The 24956-nt window shown below is 36.7% G+C and overlaps 1 protein-coding gene across 1 annotated transcript in view; it reads right to left on the bottom strand.

The window, feature by feature from the left end:
• The window catches only part of WWC2 (WW and C2 domain containing 2), a 98694-nt gene that overhangs the window by 20339 nt on the left and 53399 nt on the right, over positions 1 to 24956 (bottom strand). Inside the window, exons 3-10 of the mRNA XM_026087739.1 lie at positions 21701 to 21904; positions 20625 to 20701; positions 15767 to 15846; positions 12240 to 12369; positions 11611 to 11757; positions 10537 to 10610; positions 6004 to 6246; positions 1055 to 1144 (exon numbers count right to left, since the gene is read on the bottom strand). Coding sequence (XP_025943524.1) covers positions 1055 to 1144; positions 6004 to 6246; positions 10537 to 10610; positions 11611 to 11757; positions 12240 to 12369; positions 15767 to 15846; positions 20625 to 20701; positions 21701 to 21904 — 1045 coding nt within the window. The remainder of the gene's footprint in view (positions 1 to 1054; positions 1145 to 6003; positions 6247 to 10536; positions 10611 to 11610; positions 11758 to 12239; positions 12370 to 15766; positions 15847 to 20624; positions 20702 to 21700; positions 21905 to 24956) is intronic.

A 24956-nucleotide genomic window follows, 5' to 3' on the forward strand; every position in this document is an offset into this window, starting at 1 on the left:
ACAAAGAGACCCACAAGCACAACCAAGAGCACGAAATCCTTGAAAAAGGATTTAAGAGACTCTTTCCCCACCTAATCACCAATCAAGATCACAGGACTTCACAGGATCTGGCTGTGGTGTTTGAAATAGCTACACCAGCCTAGATCCCAAGGATAAAAAGGTATGGCTTATTGAGAGAGCACCTTTATACAGTGCTTAAAAACATTTTTCCTCCTAAAGCTCCATTTTGATTTCTAAGAGAATACTTAAATATTAAGGCAGCTTTCTGAAGAGTGTATCCTACTGGGACATGTAAGGAGTTTGACCAAATTCAGCTGAATTTGATAAATAAACACAGTGGACAGATGGTTTTGTAGTCCAGGATATTGTCCACGAGTGGGAAAAACTCCTCCCTGGGATCAGTTACACGCATCATTAAACATCATAATTCCCATCAAAGCAATGAGTATGAGTTCACAGTCTCTGTAATGGAATACTATTTTGTTATCACTATGAATTTCATTCACAAAGTCAGATTTTATAACAATGACTGTCAGGAAAAAAACTCTGCTGAGAGTATTTTCTGTTTACAGAAAGCACAAGTCAATGGTTGAAGAATAAAACTAGAATCACACAAATATTTACAGACACACATATTCATTGAGCCTCTCCAGTTATTACACCAAATAAAAGCTACAGTTCTAATAACACATTTTATACAGATGTCTGAGAAACCATTTTTTTCCTCAATGACGGTATTTGGGAGACCTGACCAACTAGATATTTTCTGATTTTATTTATTTAAGACTGAGGCAAAGTAATATGCCTCCCTGCTTAATTATAAAACTCATTCAAAAAAATCTATTCTTGTGTACTTACTGAAATTATGAAGATACACTGGGTTTGCACAGAAACAAAATGCTTGAAGCTACTATACTTACATTTTCTTACTTCAATATTAAACAAATTTTGTTCAGCCTCTAGCTAACAGAAAAATCTAAGAATGAAGTTTAGACATCCAGGTTCACTAAACTGTATTTGAAAACAGGTTTTACATTATGTGGTGCAGCCTCACCTCCTAAGTTGTGAATGCAAATAAGTAGTTAACTTCATAGTTTCTTCAAGTTTCTGTACCAACTCTTTTCTTCGCTCTTCCAATTTCAATCTGGAAATAGAGGTGTATGTAAGTATAGGAAAGCATTACAAAATAGTCAGGAGCCTAGGTGCGTATGACAAAATACTTTACATATAGGATGGAAACAAAGTGAAGATCCTCCTTTTTTTATGTGGTTCTCTACTGCTGAAATCCAAGAGACTGTGCTAGCTCCCAATCCTAAAAATTTCAGCAGTGACTTTAACTGCAGAATACTAAGTGCCATAACAAACCTAATGGTCATAAAAGCAAATAAAATGTTGGTAGAGTCACACTGCACCAAATGAAAAATGCACACAATAAAAGAGCAACAGATGAGCAGTGATGAAATGGCTGTACCTTCAGGAAAATAAGATCTGCTCTACTACCATTTTAAAAAGCAATGTTGTACACTGGCTACTCACTAAATATAGTTTCAGACAGAAAACAAAACAAGAACACTAATACCAATATTAGTTCTGATAACACAAGAACTGGGGAGAGCACTGCAGGAAAGTTAAAAATCAAAACACTCTTTGAATTTCTGAGTCTTCATATGGAGATAAAGTATAATAAACCAAAGCGGGGCCAAGCGTAAGGATCTGAGATGACAGGTAGTGTCTAAGAGTCCTTGACAAAGATTTCTACATCCCAAACAACTTTGTCATCACCTCAGAGTCACACAGCATCATTAATGCTCATTTTCAAGGTTCACCTTTCTGCCAAAGTAGGATTATTCCCTTCTGCACCACTATCCAGCCTAACTCTACAAACACAAACGGCGGAACTCTCCCATTAATTTCGGATGACTGCTAACAGTAAGGATTCACTAATCTTTACACTGATTTCTCCTATTATAATTCCCTTTTATCACTCCATTTGCAACAGCAAATATACTGCTTTCCCTCCGTAGATTTAACTAAAAGCCTCCCATGGTTTTAGTTAAATGGTGGATGTGGACGTTCCCCTCTAACCCTTGCTCAGTCAGGTGATACATGTAACAAGTTGTCAAGCAACTAATCTGAGACACAAAAATTACTTTTTTTTTTTTTTTTTAAAGGTTTGAGATTCATGCTCAGAACCCTTTCCTTTGGCCTTTCTGTCATCTCAAGGATGTACAAATTAAAATTCAAATGCAGAGAACATTAAAAATAAAAACAAATAAATAAATAAATAAAATCAACCCTTGCTTTCTTATGCAAACTGAATGAAACACTCTAGAGAGTTCCCAGAATTCACTCTCTGAGTGCCAGATACCAGTAAAAAGACATTAAGTCCTCAGTTCAGCAAAGCATTAAAAGCACTTGCTTACACTCATGCTTATTCAGCAAGCAAATATGGGTTATGCGAAGGTGAATAAGTTACCCTGAGGTCAGCCAGGGTGTGAACTTCCACTCCACTGCCTACACTGCATATGCTCTTACACTGCAGTAATGTGTTCATCTGCCAACACCTGCTAAGACGGTTAAAAGAATACAGAATATTTAATTCCTTGCTCAGGAAGACATATATACAGGCTTCCAAACTAAGAATTATGCTTGTCTATGCTATCAGATGGCTTTTCCTACCATTTTTACAATTTTTCAATGCCTTTTGCCTTCTTGCAAAGCCTAATCTATCCTGCTTTTCTCAAGCAACAGTGCTCTTCACTAACTTTTTTTTGAGTCTCTTCAAGTGAGCTATGACCTTATCTTCAAGGAACGGGCACAACAACTGGAATGTGTGTTTCACTATCGGGGCAAAAGGCAAGAGAAAATTAAGGGACTAAGAAACCTCTTCTTTGATTGGAGTCCTCAACAGATACCTGTATTTGTTCTACTGAATTTGTACTGTTAAGCTAAAAGAGTCCCTCCACCTTGGCACAAGGAAAAGGTGGTTTTTCTTTGTTATTTCAATTTAGTCCCTGGATAAAAGAAAGTTTGCTGGATTCAATCTTATTTACTAGTAATTTAAAAAGTAGTATTAATTCCTGTATGTAAGTTTCAGAATGATTTTACTCATGAGTCACAAATAAAGTTAGTTTGGTTAAAAATCACTCTTGGAAGTTCCAAGATGTGCAAGAAATAAATTTACTATCCTACGACAAATTCTGACGTTTAAATAATTTTTTTCCATCCTACATCAGGCTAAATTCAAAACCTTTAAACAAAGAACCTTTCTTCCTTATAGCCTGAGCAGGAAACTTTAATATCCCAAGACCAGATAAACACCCAAACCACCATCATGTTGTCTATTCTGACATGGGCCTCTGTCAACCTCTTCCATTTGCATTCCTCCTATCTAAATTAATCTATTATTGTTGTAGTGAATTGAACGTAAATTATCTTTGTCCAGCTTTGACCATAAATTGTAACCTTGCCGAGAGTGGCTTACATCATCTTAAAAAAATTAAATGCATTAGAAGTTAAAAAGCACTTACCTCATCTTCTTTCAGTGCAAACTTGTCATGTGGACATGTTTGCTTATGACAGTAGGGGCCAATTTTGCAGGCCACAGCAAAATAAATAAGTAGTAGTAAAACCATGCATCTGTTTAAATGCCAATGATTACTTAGAAGATTTTGCCAAGGACTAAAGAATAAGGGAATCTCCCTAACATGAATGCAAATAGGCAAGAAAGTAGCAACTAGCTTTCAACAATCTGGACATTTCTGTACAGTCGCTGGAAGGCTTCTTAAAGCAGTCAGGCTGTGCCCTTCCTCTGCTTTTTGAAGTTGATATGTTATGATTTATACCCTCCTTTTGTAAATTGACTCTGAGTAAATTACTAGCGGCAATTTCAGCAGCCTACTCCCAAATAACCCTGGGCTACACTGATAATGTTTTTGTTTTAAGTTGAAGCAAGTCTTCCATTTTTTCTTTCTTTTTCTTTCTTTCTTTTTTTTTTTTTTTAACTCATCACATCAAGCTCTGATAAAATCCATAGCTTTCTACAGTGTTGCTTCCTTATCAGTACCTGTGAAAACACTGGAAACCTACGGTATCCATGAAACTTCATGAAAGAAAATAGTAATGCAACAACAGTGCAGCTCTTGGAAGATAAGATGTTGTGGTTGCTTCACTGATAAGGGAGAGGAGAATCTCTCTCATCTCCAAGAAAAAAAATGTTGATGTTTGATCTGATAAAATTAACTGTATCCTTTTCTCAAGTTAACATTTCAGGAAAAATTTTGTCTTTTTTTTTTTTTTTTTTAAAGAAGAATTCAGATTTTCACACATAAGAAAAAAATCCTCAGAATAGGCTTGGTGTGAAAAGAATTAACTTACTCTGAAGCCATCAAGGGAGAAACAGTTTCAATATCAAAGAGTTTCAAGTAGGGATTCACCAGAATGGTAAATCAAAACAAAACCAAAACCCAAAAAACGTCCCCACACCAGAAGGTACCATAAATACTGCCTCAACAAGCAGAGTATGATATGAAACCTTTCAGCAGCTTCCGAAAGAGATGGATATATCACTTTTTAAGTTACAGTATGCAAATCAAAGAAGAAAAGTTGAAAGAAAACAGAGGAAAAAAAAAATCTAAAAGTGAAATAAGTAGTTGTGTTGCTATACAGCGGAAAAAAACCCTGCTGGCTCATTTCATCTTGACAATGGGAGACAATTTTACTTGTCCTTGGTACTCTTAAGTTTGGAATCTGACATGTATGGAAAAAAGGTCAGGTGCTGAATTTTCTTCAGCACTGAACATGCAAATGCAAAACATAAGACTAAGACATCAGCTATTTACAGCATGAGTGGAGATTTAGCTATAACCTACCATGGCATATTATCAAAATATTTAAACATTTTAATTTGTGAACATGATTTTATTATTGACCCCTTATTCTCTCATTATTAACGGAAGTCAGAAAGCAATGGATCCATGGTAATTTAGATATTGCTAACACAGAGAGGCATTTTTCTCCTGTAAAAATATAGTTTCGCTAGGACACAGCCCTTCTTTTAAAACATTTCTGGATTCTCAATTTAATGTTTTATAATATTAGAAAGTGTACAAATATGTTTAAAAATCATGCCTAATTTGGACACACATATTTTGTCAACAAYAAAAAAATCTCCTCACTGCTCAGCTACAATGTAGGGCCCAACTTTTACCGTCACTAAACGAATCTGGTGAAACTGGAGCAAGAGCAGGCCTTTACTAGCAGGGGGAAGTAGGAAAGTGTTATAACGCCAATTGTATTACTTCTATAAAGCACACTAAACTGATACAACTAAATTTTTGTTTTTATTGAATTTTTATATCTAATGTGAAGTTCTCATAAATTTATTTCCATCTGCAGTGGATAGAAAGTCTATTTGCAACAAACTCCTTTGATTTTCTCAAACACCATACCCGATTATGAGGTTTATTGTGGGAGCTGCTTCCGTTATTAGTTAGGAAACAACAAGTTAGGAAGGTTTTCCAGCAATTATGCTGTTCCTCTGAAACATTTGAAACTTTTTTTTTTCTTTTGGTTGCATTTTTGTATGTAATAAAACTCACAATGAAAGGTTTCAGATGTTGCAACAATCAAGATAATCTTTGTAACCTGAGTTCAAGTAGTTTACAGCTATTATCAGAAACTAGTGAATGATGTATTGCCCTCCTGCCGGTATGTTGACATTCCTTAGTTATTTAACATCTGTCACAGGCATTTTCATGCTGGTAACAAACACGGAGCAACTGATATTGCAGAGCACATACAGGGTGGGCGCATTCTCTCACAGTACAGAAGAATTCTTTGTGCTACTGCCCAGCAAACTAATAACAAATTTAATTAAGATCTACATAGACTGGTGTTACTGAAGGAAAAAAGCCCATCAAGGCATAGTTCAGGGTCTGTAATGAGTACAAAGGTCAGATTGTAGAAAGAAGCATTTAATATTAGCAAAACACAACCCCTTACCTTTCAGCAAGTGCTTGACTAGGCGTGCTTTTTACAGACAGCAGCTCTTCTTCAAGCCTCCTCCTTTCGGCTTCTAGCTGCTCTAGCTCATCTGGAGTACGTTTGCGTGGTGTAATAAACTGGAGTTCCTTTAGAAGCTCTTCTTTTTCATTGATTAACATCAGTTTTTCCTTTTCCGCATCCAGTGTCCCAGGCCAGGCCTCACTATCTAGCTTGGACAGTTCGATCTTTAAGTTAGCCATACTAAAATAAAACATACCAGACTTGTCTGAGCGCAGCACATCATACAATTTGCAGGAAACACAGAAATGATGCAGTATTTTGAAAGGTATCAGGATACTTATCAGGATATAACATTTTCTACTTAAGGCTACCTACTTTAATTTTTTTTTCACTGGAATGCATACTTGGCCAGAAAAGTAAGCCATCTATCTAGAGCAACAGGCTGTGTAATCTTTTCTCTGTCCTGGATACCACAAAAGATGGTATTTCTGAGAAGCACTTCATTCTCTTCCCCACAAAGAAATTTCTGCCAAACTCTGGAACTATGAACTTGGTGCCCTTTCTAAACTCACCTGTTTCATATATGGAAGAATACTAAAATGAACAGCAATATATGCTTGTCGTGGAACAACCAGAATACAATTTAGCTTATTCATTAAAATTTTTTTTCTCCTGTTGTTCAGATGTTTAGTTTAAATAAAACAACTTTAATAAGTGCTTTAGTGGAAATGATCTGTCAGGGTAACATAGTAGCGGCACTTTGCTTTACCCAGTGGTATGATCTATTTCTTCCAAGCTGTTAGAGGCTGATTACTCCTTAGAAACAGTACACAACCTTTGTGAAAGAACAAGCACAACAGTAAGGCGCTCACTTCAGTGGCGTGTATGAATGAAAATCTTAAGAGGCAAAAGGTTCTTTGRTGTGATTAAAAGAAAAGGTAATATGACAGCGGCTGCCTAAAGGAAAAGGTTAATTAATTTAAGTGTGTGATTGCCGTTCCCATTGCAGATGTCAGACCAAAAATTTAGGAGAGCCAAGACTTAGTTATCTATACATATAGTATAGATACACATATACACACAATGGAAACAGAAGTTTCCCTACATTATTATTACACTGTAACTCATTCCTCCTTAAGAAAGATTATTTCCAATATTGAGCCTCCATAATCATTCTGTCTTTGGTCTCTGCAGTGCAGCTTAAAAATTGCAGGTTTTGGAACAAAGACTTACTGCCCACGGGAAATTATATAAAGCACAAAAACTCCCACAACAAGTGCCACATATCTAGTGATATGCCAGATGATAACATGCAGGCACTTCCTACCTTGGCCACACCTGAACCAGCTGCATAGATAAAGATATGGAAGCTTTGAACCAAGTAAAGTTTCCTAGTCTCCTGCGCCTCTTTCTTGTAGGCTGGGAGAAAGGCAGAGAAAGGAAAAGTAAAAAAACAAAGCTGTTCCTAGGCAATCTAGGGCAAAAGGAACTGATCTGTTACTTTTATTTATTTATGACTGCCATAATTAAATACACCTAAGTCAGCTCATCAGCTAATACAAGTCTGTGCAACTTCAATGTTACCAGACACTACCTAAGGTAATGGCCCATGCCATATTGCATAAACACACAGGGAAAATTTGGTATGTATAATCTTTCTGTAGTCCTGACAGATTTCTGTGAAAACATTTTTCTTCCTTCCAGTCTGTTTTCTGTGGTTAACAAAGCTAATAATATCATGCTTATTTAGCAACTTGATTATTAACTTTACAGTACATCAAGGCATTTATTTATGGTCAAAGCTAAGAATAGTTAATGTTGACTCTAACTATCCCATTGCTTACACTAGAAGCTTAAGGGGAAAAAAACATTTTATTCACAGAGATAAGATTTGCTTCTTATCTCTACCTCCAGGAAAAAACAGCAGCTTAAAAAAACTGAAAAAACCCATCCACCCAAAAAAAACCCTGCAAGAACTACTTTGACTCAGGATATTTTCACAGAACAACAATGCAAAATAAATGGAAATACAATCAGCAGGGCTACCACAACCAAATGGTAGGATGAAGTGAAATGAAGCATTTCAACATACTTTGCAGCTCTTATATCTATCATTATACTCAACAGTCCTTCCAAGGAGCAGTACTCGGAGGAAAACCAACTGGATAATTTCAGATGGATAATGAGATGTTAAGACTTTCATCTCCAGGTCACTGGTTCTAGCTAACCTTGTTCTGCAAGTAGCTGCTACTGACAGCTGCTCGATGGCTTGTGGAATGGGATAATGGTCTCTGAACAGTTCTTTTGCTCCCTCTGCTATAGATGACTCTCTGCTATCACAGCTGACACCCTTTCTAGCTGCCTCATTAGAAAGGCAAAGAACTAAATGGACATGAAAACTGAACTGCTCTCACTCTTTTGAGGTAGTCCTTGCTCAACAGGTCAAGACACATTAAATAGTTTCACCACGCTGGGAAATCACTGTCAGCATGCTATACCCCATCCCTCTAAGTAACAATTTCAACCTGGAGCACACTGAATGTGGCACAGTTGACAAACATCAAATTCATCAGCTTCCTTGTGTGCATCTGATTTTGTCAAAGCCAATAAATTTTAATGTTGCTTAAATATGTCAAATTTGGGCCACGCAACTTACTACTTTCCTCAAAATCCCAAGAGTACCTACAGACAATATTCCATCTCTTCAAGACACTTTGCTGGCTAAACAATATTAAATATGCAACATGCAAAACTGTCTGATAATTTTCAGAGAAGTTCACTTTTAAGGTCCTCTCTTTCTCTTAGTTCTATTAACACAAAACAAGTAAGAATTTGCACATTCAATATTTCAGAAAGGATAGTCATAATAAGTATGTTATAGTGATGATTATAATTGCCATAATAATTGAGGGGTGGTGATATGTAATTAGATATTGAAGTTTCTGTGGAAACTGGAACGTTTTCCTCATTATTTCAGGATATGAATACTTTATTAAAGTAACCCTGTAGTCACTGATGAAACTGGTATGTCCCAACCCTTTAAAGACTTTATCAGCATCTTTCAAGGGATCTCACACTCTTATTTAAGGCTGAAAGGAATATTCGTTATTGGTCAGTTCTCAGACAAAAACTAATTAAGATAGCATTTAAGAGAAGATAATTTAACCTTGAAACACCACTAGCAAATTATAGAGAATAAATACTTGAGTATGTAAAGGTAAGTACCTGAGCTACTGCAATTTTGACCCACTTTGACTGACTAATTTGTGGGAAGGTGAGATCTTGTGCTGCAGTACACTCTACTCCAAACACTGTGCTTTTTATCGGGTAGAAACGGTAAACTGACTTACTGCCAGAGTATTTTTTTTTCCCCTACAAATGAGAGAGAAAACATGATGACGGGACTTCTCTGTATCAGGACAAAAGAGTGCTAAAGCTACTGTGTTTGTTCAGTATTGAACTTGTATGATTTTAGCTCTGGGTCGTCATCTAAATGATATTGACTGTCAGCTGGTGTTTTAGATGCATATGGATGGCAGAGTAAATGGTATTTTTGGCACAGTTTTGTCTGGGGGAAAGCACTAATTTTTATTTTGTCCTTTTTTTTTAATAAAAAAAGGAACTTCAGGTGTGAAAATTTCTATTTTCCTTAGATTTCAAAGCGCCTTCATAGGAAAAGTTATAACATTTCTAAGCAGCTGAAACACCTTCTAATTATGTGAAAAGTATTAGAGAACAATACAACACAACTAATASCTTCATAACAAAGATATATCCATGCTTTTTTTTTTTTTTTTTTAAATAGAGAAAATAAATCTTCTCTCAGAATTATGCAGCACTATTCCTTTGGAGCATCAGCAGGCATGTAATTCTAACCCAGAATGTTCTGCGTTCTGATGTCCATTTTCTGGTGCTGCAGCAATTCACCAAAATGGCACTGCCTTCATGAGCAACCACTACAGAACTTACTTGAAAGGCATTCCACATTCATCAGGGGGCAGTTTCTAATTTCTTCTCTCATCAGGTTAAAAATCATTAAAAAAACCCAACCCCACAGTGATAACAAGTATTTAAATTATCCAAGGTCCCCAGGGAAAAAGAGATAATTAAGCCTACCAGCTTTGCACTGGAACTCTGAAGCAACTCTAAAACTGAAGAGCCATCAGAGGCACAAGCTGATATGATGATCCCAAATAACGATTTAAATGGGCATAAGTGGCTCGGCAACTCCTTTCAATGGAAAGCCAGTTTACTCCATTCCCTTAAGCCAGAAACTGCCATCAGCTTGTCACTGTCTGCATTTTATTTCTTAACATATGAAATTTAGCATTAAATGTAAAATCTACTATTCAAAAGTACCAATGACTACAGAAAGTCTCTTGCATACTGAAGAAACATTTTGCAATATTACCTACAGCTCATCCAGAGAGCCGGTCCACTAGATGTCACTGCAAGCACAACGTTAGTGCTGCAGAGACCTGAAACCTCCCAATGCGGACCGTAATTTAACAAAGCAACTAACCCTATTACCTTCTTTTTGCCTCTTCATATTGAAGACTTAGTCTGACCTTTTCAGCCAAATTTGATCTACTTTTTGCTCCAACCTGTTGAGAAAAAACAGTAGCCTTATTACTGTGTAAAACTGTTAAGTCAATCAACAATACAAAGCAAATGCACAGGCTAGAAAGAAAAAAATACTATTTAAAAAATAAAAACATATCCAGTTACTGCCATACACTTGCTAACTCTTAAAGATCAAGGTAGGAAGCTACTCTGATGCACAAAACACAGTGATGTTTTCTTTTGATAAGTTTATCTATTTTTAACTACCATGCTACCAATCGTCCATATTCCAGAGTAAAGCAAGTGCATTTTCAAAGAAGTCTTGCATTGATTTCACCCCAAATTTGATCTCCTTTGAACTCCACTGAACTCAGAATTTAGGATTAAGTCAGTGCATTTCAAAGCAAGACTTCAATAAAATTGCTAAAAACACATACAAGCTTATCTCTTTGTTTGGAAAACTTAGTACAAGCTCTTCCATATAAATTTAGTTCACAAAACTTCAAGGAGAGTGCCCAAAATAAGCACAACATTTTGGCTGCAAATATACTGTAATATATAGATCAGTGAAACAGAGAAGTTTTAATGGACCACTGATCAGGTTGTTCCATTAACTGTTTTTAGCTGCTTGAAATGAAATCGAACGGTTAAATTCTGAGATCTTTTTTCTGAAAGTTAAAAACATCTTCATTTCAGATTAAGTTTGTAAGGTGCAACTGATCCTATAAACAGTACCAAAAACTATCTACTTAAAAAGTGATCTTTATTGCAGTAGAATTGTTTGATTAGATCAGATTGCCATGAATGCTTCATGCCAAATGTAAAAACATCCTCTGAATCTTCATTTAAGATTTATGGGAAAAATCAGAAAATCGTTACTCAGTAATTTTCAACTAAACGTGTGTGTATATATATATACATACATACATACACACACACACCCCTATCTGCAATAGTAAATAAGCATTTGATTCAAATCCCATCAACTGCAGCATTGTGATTCAATTTCTCTTTGCACTTGACAAAATGAAAAAAGCTCACCTCACCAGAAATGTCAGTCTGAGACCCTGCATCCAGAGTTTGTCTAGAAAAAGACAGCTGAGAGTTTACAGAGTTTGAACACAAGTCTGGTTCAGATCTCCCAATGGTCTGGTCAAGACTGAATTTCTCTCTCAGCTTGGCAAGACTCTGTCCAGGAAACAGAGAATGTGGTGGTGTTACATCTGCTTTGCACTTTACAGTGCTTACAACCACTAGTAGCAATGCCTGCCAAACAGTTTCTCTCAAAAAATGTTTACATAAAAGACTCCAACATAAAAATTCTGTTTTCAGTTTACATTAAGCAAACTATCCTTTCAACCAAACAGTTGATAGGTGACACTAAGGACCATCAACACCTGTGACAATATAAAGGTAACATATGCATTGTACCTTATCTACAAGTTTAGATATCTGTGCTCTCAAACTCACTGTCACTGAGTGGCTTTTTGAGTTAGGAAAGTCACAGGCTTCACTTTCTCCATCTAAAAATTGCTTTTAATACTGATTTAGCTCATGAAGAATTTTGAGATTCCCCTAAATAAAAGTATAAAATGCAAATATTTAGCATAAATAAAGTTTCTTAAGATAAAACAAATCCACACGAAACTTGCATCAATCCCACAAAATACCTTCATTAGATCTTGTTTTTCTCTCTCCCCTGAACTTATGGCCTTTCTGATAGACTTCAATTCACTCAGAATGGCTTTGGCCTCACAGAGTTCATACCCACTCTGGCCTCCAGACATTTTTTGGTCAATTCTGTGGAAGAAAAAAATAATTGTAATACTAGATACAGAAAATAAAATTAACATCTCTGCTGCTCCGTTTCAGGTAGAAGCACAGTTAGAGAACAGAGCGAAGGACATAAGACGTACTGCTTACTTCAACAGTCATGCAAAGAGGAAAATGGACAGGGAAGTCTCCATTAGAGTATTTACCACATAATCCTTGGCAAAAATGTCACGCTGTGGGTCACACACAGTGTCCAGTGGATGGGCTTTCCTGRCATCAGGAAATTTTGTAGAAAAATTCCTGTTGGCATTAAAACCAGTTCAGCTGAACTACTGGGAGCCTTACCAAAGCCAGAGACTCCACAAGCAATTTTAGCTGATCCAGTCATAAAGACACGAGGAGCAGAGAGCGCTACCTAATGCAAGATTCCTACCGATGCTACCAGGGCACAGCAGTTCTGCTGACAAAACTACCAAAATTCTCATCCACACCTTAACTCTCTGCAATAGAGAAGTAGCTTTGGGGTACAGTTTTCACACTATTAACTGTTAATGAACCTTACACAAGTAGAATTTATTATTAATACTATCTCCCTACCCAGATACACAATGTGGCATTTGACAGACAAGTCAGCTTTTTGGTATTAATCAGTCTCGCAGAGAAGAAATGCAACCTCTTGTTTGCCCTAATCCTAAGCATTAACAGTCCAGAACAGCTGTTCTGCTTACATAGGCAGCAGGCTCTCTCTCACCCACAGAATCTCTGGATAATAATACCGTATCTCATACATTGGAAAATTTACCAAATTCCTGGAGCATCAAAGATTTAGGACCCCCTCCACCCGAAATTAGAGACAAAAAGATATTTAACTGTTGTCTTTACATATTTTCTTCAACAAGTACAGTTTGTAAACACATTTCTCCCACCTCTAATTCAACTGAATATTTCATAGCATCATACAAATGATTGCAACTGTGCTTCAAAAATTAAAAACAACAGGCATCTTCACAGAAGTCCAGCATCTAGTACAGAATATATTCTTTTCTAATGCAATTGTTTTTCTGCTTTTATCATTCACCATCTTCAGTAGCAGACATTAACCTTTTAAGCGAGGAATGAACAAACACTTTAATGATCAGAAGTGATCTTGAGCACCCCCTGCAAGAGCAAACTTAGACAAAATTCTTGTAACAGGGTACTCTATTTTTCTTCCAATTTTGTATACAAGATTACAATGTTCTAAAGTAGTCTTTAAAAGGTGTGAGCGTGTCTTTTTCCCTTTTTCCACATTTCAGTTTTTGTGCAAAAGCAATCTGCATTTGCACAAGAAAATTACCTCTACGACTCAGCACTCAGATTCCTATTCAAGATTTTTTTTTTTTAAACTTGAAAGTTCCTCAAACTCTTTCATAGGTAGGCAATTATTTATTGCCCAACAACACTCAATTTTTGGTAAGTTATCAGGTGTCTAAGGTCAAATAGATAGAGGATGTGCCAACAGTTGGGGTCACGAATAAACAGTTGGGTAATACACCACATTCTGCCTAGTAATATGATGTGCCACATTCAAATTGCAACTGCTTTATTCTGTATATAATTAAGATGGAGACGAAGAATATCTGACATATAAGGTATTCCATCTTCCTGTTTTAAATTAACGGGATTACTACTGTTCAGAAGTGGCTGACTGAATTTTTACAATAAACGCCTATTGTGTTCTTGTGGAATGCTGTTGACAGTTTCTGAAATGTGCTTTGGATTCCCATCAAAATGGCTTGTGAGCAAGCTGCTTTAAAACAATACTTCATTGTTGAATTAATATAATAAAACCAGCATGGTTGGCTAACCTTTAATCCTGGGATAGCAGCGTGAGTTTTTACTACTTTAAGCTTTAGAATCAATATGTCTTCTTTCCTTTTTTCTAAACTTTGCTTTGAATGAAGTCTGTTTATGGCTAAATAAAACCAAGCAATTATTCTTTTCTCCCCTTTTTCTCACCTTTCACTAGTCTTTATATATTTAAATAACAAAGAAATCCTTCATTTCTGTTCTAGTCAAAATGAAGGTGGATAGGGACTTGACTGATATCATCCTAAAGTGCTGAAGGCTTTCAGTTCCCAAGTGACTTCAAACTTTGCATACTAGAAAAATAATTTGGTTGTTCTCGACATGTCTAGTTACGACAGAACTCATGGAGCAACACCTGTGTTCACTATCGTTTCTAGCCATTTCCCAGACCAGAATTTTTTTCCTCATTTCAGAGAAATCATACTGTGTAGAACTGTTATATTAAAATACACAGGAAATAGCCTAAAACACATCTTGGTTAGAGCTGGGAACTAAGCCCTAATCTTTCAGCTCCAAACAGATTCTCTCAGTCATCCTCAGGAAATCACTTCTCTGTATTTTGGTACTCTACCTGCAAGATAGAATATACTTCCCTTCTCCCACCTTTTGTCTGCATTCTCTATATAGACTGCAAGCTCTCCAGGAGAAAGATTATTACTTATGTGACAGTATGCTACCATACAGAAGAGACCCTGAAAGAAGGGTAAATGCATCCAGACAATATTATACTATAATGCTGCAACATTGCTTCTGCTACTGGAACCAGTGTACTAAGTGCACACAGCTCAGCACTATGTAAATGTACCCTGAATGCATGGGTACAATACAATACAGAAAACAATTAACATTATTAAATCTCTGTTCTCACTGGTGAAGAAAAATATGTATGTTAGCAAGGTTTCCACTGTAGTGAATAACCACCATATTCCCTCCGGTGAAAGTTCTGAGTAATGTTTAACATTTTAGGGCCCAACTTTATAAGTTAGGAGCAGCAGGCAGCGCTCAGACTGAGGAAAAAAAAAAAGTCAGTCTCTAATAATCCAGCTGGTTAAAGACCCAGAATGCTCACTGGCTTCAGCATCAGACCTTTGGTGCCCAGGCGTCCCAGCAACTGGAACAAAGCAAGCCAGGTCTTTAATCCTCAGACTGTGACGCATTTCAAACTATGCACAGCTGTGCACCCTGTATACCTCTAACAACAGCACCCTACTCTCTCTCTCTCTTGAGCCCAGAGGTAGGCAGGGAGGAGAAAAGAGACTTTTTTTTTTTAATGGAGTATGCAAAGCAGCCAAATTCCTCCTAGGGAACCTTAACTACTGACCCTCTTTCTGCCTCTCTGCAACATATGTGACTTCGCGGAAAAAAAACAAGAGCGGGAACAGATTTATCTCATGTTTTCACTTGCATAATAGGTTTACCATTTCTACAGATTTCCTGTTTTCTAATGGCAAAAAGAGTTATTAGACTCTCAATTTTTTCCCCAATAATTATATCACATGAAATGTATTCAATTCTGCGACAAAACAGAAATGGGAAGACTGACTGAAGTCAATTTCAACTATTTTCTTATACTCACTGTTGCAGCGTTTCAAAGCCCTGTTCTTTGTACAGCAGCTCTTGCTTCATCTGAGAGAGTTCCCTCTTCAGCTTCTTAACCTTGTGTGTTAAATCAAAGCAAGACTTAGAAAATTCCTCGTTATATGGCATAACACACGGCTTTGAACAATTAATGCATTCTCTACATCAGATGAGGAAAAAAGACTGTAAATTGCTCTACTGACACATATTAAAAACAAATGGATCTGTTCTCTTCTTGATGTCTATGGGTAACATGCTTTAGTATTAAAGGGACACAAGCAGATTTAAATCACATTCCTTATTTGTATCGATACCACACTGTGTTATTAAACCTGAGAGAACTTTAACAAGTAATTTACTTCTCACTTGTTAAGCATGCATTCCAACTGTCCTACAGGGACATTCCTGTTTATTTTTAAGCTTGTTATATTTTCATTTTTTCATTCCAGGAAGCTCTCAGTCCTTTACACTGGAAAAGACAAAGTATGTACTCCTTTTTTTCTAAGAATTGTCCTTTCTTATAAAACCTTATAGACACTGGACCCCTAAGTATATAACGTACATTAAATCAGAAAAGACAATCACAAAACACATTTGTATTGCAAATATATGCATTAATTTAATAGAAATATCTTTGGTCTACTTTCTACTTCCCTAAATTTGCAGGCTTTTTTTTTTTAATCTTAAAATTCCTATTTCAAATGCTAACACATATGAGTACACTACACAAAATATTTTTGAATCAATGTTTTAAAAAAAAAATTTTTCTTCCATTTAATTTTATATCACACTTCCCAAACATACTAAAACAAAGTTTCTGGAACACCTTTGAAACGGTGTTCTTTTAACGCAAATTAAAATTTATCCTCAGTTTACACATGGCGACAGAAATGCTGACGTGAAATATGGAGTCCCAAATTTTGGTATTTATACACCTGCATCTGCCTCATTTGTGCTCTACATACTAGTCAGATCTTGTTAGGCTTTTTAACATTCCAATCAGTAATGTTAAACAGAGGAAAAGTTAAAAGTCCCCTGCTCTCACCTTCCGCTGTGAAATTCCTGCTCTAACATTCTGCTTGCTTACATATTTGTCTTAAGATATTTACTCTTACGAAAAAATGGAATATATTAAGAATTTTATCACTTTAATAACTGAAATTAATCTCAAAATTTGTCTCAGACTTTTTGGTTCCAACTCCCCTTAGATTTCCTACTCAGTCCTATTCTTCCAATCAGAAAATGTGAGATTCCCAACATGTCAGGTAACCAAAAGTATTGAGCATCAGCAGCTGTTAAATAGTCTTAAGAAAGACTCAAAATTCTTTGTAGGTCTAAAATACCCCACTAATCTGGGTTTCTATATATGGGTTTAGGAACGATACTTAGGCATTTGAGTTTGCAACTTCTGGCTAATGAATTTTCTGTGACAGAAATAAAATGCTTTCAATCTCCATTTTCTCCAAAGCAAAATTCATTACCTAAATTATGGGTTAGTTTCAGGCTATTGAAAATTATCATCACTAGCTGTTTCACTTTTATTTTGACCATACTGGAAATTTAGCATAATAAATGAGCAACTTCTAACTACACATTCAAGCTCTCATTAACTATATCTTACCTGACTAGCATGACACTTCCCTGCAGTTAAGCAGAACAGTGAACTAAATGAGAATTTAAACCCCCAAAATAATCTCTCTCAAGTATTCTAATCAACTGATGCAGTATCAACTCTGGGTTCCACGCAATGTTTAAAATATAAAGTCCCAATTTTTCCTAGAAACACAGAACAGCTAAACTTTTCAAAACAGAGAAGTGAATTTATAGTAATTGCACATAGCACAATTGATTTCAACTTAGAGGACTGGATCCCTCAGAAATCCCTATGTTTTCCTCTGAGTGTCCTCTGCTATAATTCATCATTTCATTATCAAGAAATGTGAGTTAGTTATGTTATCCTACAAGGATGTGACCTACATGATAATATAGACTGTGTTTACTGCACCATGTTTATATTAAACTCTTCTTGTGCTCCTTGTCTTCTCCTTCAAGACTTTTATAAAACTCCCTCTTTTTCACATCTTTGCACTTGTTTTATCCTTCATCCCTTTCCTAGTGCTTCTGCACTTCTTCCTAAGTCTCCTGCCTGACAGGCCTCTTCTGGCTGCATCTTGAAGCCTTCCTCCATGTCTAAGCTTTGAATTCCCTCCTTGTTCAACATCAACCTTTCTCTCTGCACTGAGATCCTATCTTTGACCAGGCTTCTGTGCTAACCCCGTCTACTCCCAGCACTCAAGTACTAATGGAATAAAATAAGAAACTCACTATTATATAAAGGTTCAACCCCTACTTATTGTATACGCATAATACATATTATGATCGCATATGCTTTGTATTGTTTGGATCATCTCACTGATGACTAATTCAGACCTCAAACAGTCCCACTCAATGTCTACTGCAGGACCAGATCCTGCAATTACAATCTTCTTGAGAAAGGTCTTTTTTCGCTCGCTTATTTTATATAAAGGCTGTCATATTTCTGTCATATGTTCTGCATGTTATACTGTGCAATAGGTAATTCATGTATCCAAAAAGTCCCATATGCATGTATTAGGCACAGATAACACGGAAAAGGCCAAAGGCCATTTCAGAATTTCCTCGAATGCTGGCTTTCTCCCCTCCAGCCACCATTAACCTTATGTTGCCATTAAGCCTCAGCCAGCGTGAGAGAGAAACAGGTTTAGTACATCTGACCTAATGGTTCACTAAACAATGTGCAAATTCTAACTAGTTGGCTAGCAGCTGGCTAATGACTAACTTTGTTTCCCCTCAAGTCCATGCATGCACATACTGTAGAACGCCAAAAAGCTGCACATGAGCAAAGCATCCTCAAACATTCAAATAAGGGCAAATTACGATAATACAGTCATACCTCTCTTGCCATCCTCCTTGAAAACCACTTTCCAGCCCTAGCATCGCAGGGCTCCACTTTTTGTTATCTCAATGATTTTCATATCCAGTGGGTTTGGATGACACCACAATTTATGCTGATACAGATATTCTTGGACAGCACTCTCCTAAACTCTGCAGACAAGATTCAGGTCACCTATTTTAGGCATGTTCATAACTTGGACTTTGCAATGCCAATATATCAGGTGTTGAGAACCAGCAGGGTGAGCTAGGCTCCTTGACTCCAACAAGCAACAAAGAGAGGAAGACACCTCCAAAAAATGAATTACTGTGATTAACACACTGCCTCTCTCCTCAGTGAATGGACAATCTGCAGATCCATATCCAAGAGTTGATTCAGGTTTCTGCATGCTGAGCTGGCAGCTAACCAGAGGAAAGTAATGAGGAAAAACTGAACATAGGACCATGCCTGAATTTTCCTCTCTTTGACTCTGAAGCGACTATAGCTATAATTTGTTGTGTGTTTTGTTCTGCAACAACACTGTTAACTTCCTAAATATACCAGTGATTCACTTGCCAAAGGGAATATCTGTTCCTGCTCTACTCATTTTAGAATGAAGCCCTCTCCCTTGCTTCTCATTCCTCTCCCATTCTTGCTCCTGCCAGGCTGGCTTCCTTATCGCTTTAGACTCTCCCTCCTAAGCTTACAAGATTTTCCTCCCACCTCCTCACTGCTGAAATGAGTTTTCTCACCAGCCACCTTTTCTCATGCTTAAAAAATAAGGGACTACAAGCTGAGATTGGCAAGGATGGACAGGGTGAACAAGCAGTCGGGGGTGGGGGGAGCGCAACATCTGGACACCAGTTTTACAGTGCATTCCATCACTAATTTAAGCCACTTTTTAATTTTTAATGAGCTATTCCACAATTCCTTTCAATCATTAATTGTTTATATTTCTAATCATAACTCTTACTGTATGTGAAGAAGGGTGTTGCTCTCTGAGGCTTCTGCGAGTATTGCTCTGTGCAGAATCCAGAAGGAGGCAATGAAAGAGCTAAATAACTGCCATCTCTTGTGCTGCCTCTACTCATGCAAAAATCTTTATCCCAGCCCTCATTCAAGCACTAAGTGGTGAGGTGCTGCCTTTTTAACCTGCATGGTCTGATCTAGTTTTTTTCTTTAGTAACTATAGAGAGCCCAGGCTACCCACAGAGCACTGTATGCCATAGCTTAAATAAATGAACTCCCTGTATAGATTTTAAATGTCTTCCACATCATTTCTTTCTTATTTAAAATTGATTCACTAGAGACTAAACTGTGAATCAAAATTCTTTTACATATTAAGAGATAACCAAATGCAATGCCTATAATATGAAGTCTACGTTAGTAACCTTGCTGAATAGAGCTGACCAAATAATGGATTTTTTGATACATTAGCAATTTAAAAAAAAGGCAGTAAAGTCTTGGTCTGAACTGTTCCATTTTGACAAAACAGAGAAAGTCTCACACCACTATCAAGAAGTGTGCTTTTAAACCAACACAAATTTATGAAGCAGTTCTTGTAGCTAGTGATACCTTTCTCACAGAAAATTGTGTAAAACAGTCATCTAGCTGCAGCTCATCTTGGCCTACTACTTTTCTATCTTCATGTGATTATTTTTACTCTTCCTTTAAAAAAATGAAAGCATAAAAGTAAGAATAGTTATCAGATTTACTTAAATCCACATCTAAATAGAATATCTTTCAGTTTCACCCAAATGTGTTACCTAAAAGTAACAGAGACAGTTTTAAAAATTCATTAAAAAACACTTGAATAGTATTTAATGAGAATATTGGGACATTTTAATATCAGTAAAAAAGATACACCTGCTAGTTCAAGCTTTGCACTCTGTAGTCATAAGCTTTGCACAAAGAATTCAAATGAATTTAAATTAAGCACTCTCACCCTTAATCTGGTAGTGGAGATTTCAGCCTTCAGAATGTCAGGGTCATACTTGGTACTTGATGAGGAGCCTGAAAATACTTAAAACAAACAAACAAACAGACTATCAATTAGTCCCCTTCTTTGAAGAATTCATATTGATCTAAAATCTACAAATATAAAAGTGCAGAAAAATACTTTTTAAAAATATATATCCTTATTATAGAGCAGCATGGCAATAAATGAATAATAAAACTTCCTTCTGTTTTCTCCTACCAATATTTGGTATCTCTCTCTCCTTGCCTATGACAGAACCTAAAGGTAGCACCTTGTTTTCCCTGGCTTTCAACTATTTGTTTTCTATTTCCATTCTTCTAGCTGAGATATCTTGGAAACACCTCTTCCTGGAAGGTCTAATTTCTAAGGAGACTTCTGGAAAGCAGAGGCAGGTTTATTAAGAAGCCTGAGAGGTCCACTGCTCAGTTCTTCCTGAGTTGTACATGAGGCTTTTATCACATTAACCAATTTTAAGAAAGATGTTCTGTCAACAAACCAAACACAGGCCTCTGAAAGCAGTTTACTGTGTGCTAAATTCCTCACTCAATATTATTGCATGCATCTCCACTTCATCCCTGGCCACTGCACACAGACTGCAAATTTATTGTATGCTGTTCTTGTGAAGCAGCAAACAAATTCCTTGCTTGCTCTATTGAAGCTACTGTCAACGCAGTAGGGTCATTTTGGCATGCAGCCATGAAGTACAAGAGATCCTATTTACTTTGAACCTAGATTTGGTGGAATTTTGTTCCAAAAAACTGCATGACAAAATAGATTCCCAAGCCCACTGCTCTGAACCATAGCTCAAGGAGTTCAATTGCATCAGGCAGATGAGTGTTCTCTCCAGCAGAATATCTTTATATTAAAAAAAAAAAAAAAAAAAGAGGGGGGGGGGAAGGAAAAAAAATGTAGGGATGCTATCTCTAAAAAAGCCAGAGTACAATATGTTCATAGAAAACCTTGAAAACTCATCCTAAAGTGAAACAGGATCCCCTGCAAGGCACAGATCAAAGAAGTTACATTGTATTTTCTACTGTACTTACAGCTTGTACGAGAGCTTGATTTTTCTTTGTAGGCATCATTCAATCGTATATACTCATCCAGTGCAAGTGCTAGCCTCTGTTCTTTCACCTGGTACAGTTCTTTCTGAGTACTGAGAGCATCCTGGGCTACTGTAAGATAATCTTTTAACATTCTCTCTTGTTCTTGCCTCCATTGTTTCCTGGGATCTTCTATCTGTGTTGTTTCTTTATAGGAAAAAAAGAAAGGTTTTAAATAGACCTCTGCTGAAATCTGCTCACAACTAAATTGTTTCTTTGCCTGTAATGCACAGTTGTAGAAGTATAAACCATGGAAAGTTGGGACGGGGCAGGGGGGAGGGAAACACACCCACACGAAACAAACTCAGTTTACATAACTTGAATACTCTGAGAAGTCCAGTTTTGTTTTAAATTAGTTGAACAAACTCTAAATCCTGGCTTTGGAAGTGCTTGCTTTTTAAAAAATGTTTTCACCTTGTTATCTGAGATCACAGCTTGTCTTTGGTTATTAGGCAGATGCTGATTTTAGTGAAGTTTTTCTTTGCCATGGTAGCACGTGTGTGAGAAACAGTATTTCAGTGATCAATTGCAAAATTAGAAATTAAGTTGCATAGGTAATGCTATATGTTAGATCATTCCTACATCCTAAATGTTGAATTAATAACACATTTTAAAACTCAAAAAAAAAAAAAAAGCCTTTCATCCATATTTTTGCATCTGGAAATAATTGGATCAACAAAATTTTTTATATGACATGTTAAAATTGCATGCATTTCTGAACAGAAATGAAAAGTAATGTTAGGTATTCCATTTTTTTCAGCCCTCACCAACTTCATTAATTTACAGTCATATGCTATTCATGTGTTATAGTGGTTCCCTATCCCTTTTTCCTCTATGAAAACAGCTTTTAACATTGGTTTCTCTGCTGTAACTGAACTAACAGAACGTTAATTCTCAAAATCGTCTCACCTAGCTCTATCCAGATCACTGTTAGGCATCAGATCCACCTGTAACTTTCTACTATGGTCAACARAAGTAGAAAGCCACCTTCAGAGAGCACTTCATTCCAACTAAAATAGGTGCCTAAGATACATGGGACTGAACTGCCTTTTTGAGGTGTCTACTTTTTTCCACTGACTACACAGGTAATCTAAATGTGCAGGCTAGAATAGGCCCTTAACTTGTAAATGGCTTTAGGTCAGCCATTTCGACTCAAGGAGCCACACGGAAGACTTGCATAGAATGAATACAGCAAAGAATCTGACACACTGTAGCGCTATACAAAGCAAAATTTATGTGACGTGATCAATCCGACCGTGGGCTTTAAGATTTTCTTGATGTGTACATGCAAAAAAGAGGAATTCAAACCAAACGTCCAATCTTATCATTAGCATTTCCTGACTTAGTTCAACACATTTTGATGATGTACAATGAACATTCTTCTTTTAAAGCTATACTAAGTTGAAAAATTGATGTTCTCATAAGACATCTTCACGAAAATTCTGAAACCAAAATACAAACTGTGCACCATACCGCATTTTCATTGTCAGTTACATACTATAAATCTACATAGATGACAAAAAGAAATATTCAGTACTGAAGTATTTAAGAGCAAAGTATTTACTTCAGAATTTTTGCATAAATAGGGAAAAAAAGGTCAATCTCTGGGTTAGTCTTCCGACACCTTAGTTCTCCGAATTGCTTCAATGTGAGAACCTAAGCTGGTACATGGAGCAGAGAAAAAAAAGTGGGAATATGTGGATGAAGACAAGGGGAAAAATAAACAAACTGCAACAGAACCAGCTTGATTGCTTTAAACTGTAGTGAAACTGCACTTTCGAGAAACTGTAGAGAAACTGCATTTCTCTCAACTATAGATTTGAAAACACGTTTTGTAACAGTAGAAGCTGATAAGGACAGGGTCTGGTTAATAACAATTTACCATAGTGACTAACAGCTTTTCAACAGCCCTTTTTGGTGCTAGTATCACATAAACCAAAAAAATGGAAACAAAAAGAGGATACTAGAAAGTATCCCACAAAACTAACCCTGTAGAATCCTAAACTGGCAAGGTCTATATGATTACTGATGCCATTAAAAACAGACAGACAAACACAGATACCACGCTGGCAACCACTTCTGCAGTTACAAACATGACAAGCTTTTGTATTTCTACTAAGAAAGTTATTTCTTAGATGTACACAAAGCAAGCAGAGACATCATGTAAACCCAAGTGCAGTGAATAAGATTAAAGTAAAGAAGCTTTATACACAGTTGGTTTTCCAATAACCCCAACAGGGGCTCTCTCCCCACAGCTAACTATAGCTACAGACATGCACACACACACAATCCATGTTTCTAGCCACCTGCTCTTTTCCACAAAGATATCAGGCACACAAAGCAGCAAATCAATACCTTTTCTCTCCTCAAATGGTCAACACGTCCCTATCGTCCCTATCTGTGGCCACTTATTGCTGTTGTGCTTTAACACACCTCCACTTTCACAGTTATTTACACAAGATAAGAAGTGCTGGTTTTCAGAGGTGTCCCTTTTGTGAAGTAGGATGAAGAGCATCAAGCAGGATTCTCATGGGTCAGTGATCAAACAGGATAAATGCAGTTATGTTGGTGTTTTAGAAGACTGTAATGATGCGATTGTGTTTTAAGAGTGCCACCAGCAGCCACCGAATAATCTTACAAGATTGGAAGGTCTCATCTTTGAGCATGTTGCAGGTAATTGCCTTGTAGGTTTTAAGTGAGGATTGCTCAACGTGCAGCCCAAAGACCAAACATAGCCTGCCGAGTCCTAAAAGGTGGCCTACAGATCCCCTGTCCTTGTGACTGCAGGACAAGGACAAAACTGATCAACAGCAGATTTTTTTTACTGCTGACAAATTCAATCAAACATTTCTTTTTGCCTCTCAAAGCTACATGYGCAACACAATACTATGATTACACGAGTTAACACCTTTTATATAGGTAGACAGTCATAAAACAAGCTAAACATGACCCTGCATTTTAAAAAGTGTATACAATAATTTCAGAATACAGAGGTTTGGGTAACTGCCTGTGTGGGTAAGCTGACTAGCCAAACTATTCTGAGACAACTCCATTTGAAGGTATTTTAGTCTAGAATAAATGCTCCGTTTAGAAAATACAGAATTACTTTAGAAAAAGCAAAAAATTACTGAAATGACTATTCCAGAATTGTTACCCTTCTCAATTTTCACCAACCAGAAAAGACCTTCTTATACTAAAA

This window comes from Apteryx rowi, unplaced genomic scaffold, assembly GCF_003343035.1.
Source record: "Apteryx rowi isolate R43461 unplaced genomic scaffold, aptRow1 scaffold_73, whole genome shotgun sequence".
NCBI lineage: Eukaryota > Metazoa > Chordata > Aves > Apterygiformes > Apterygidae > Apteryx > Apteryx rowi.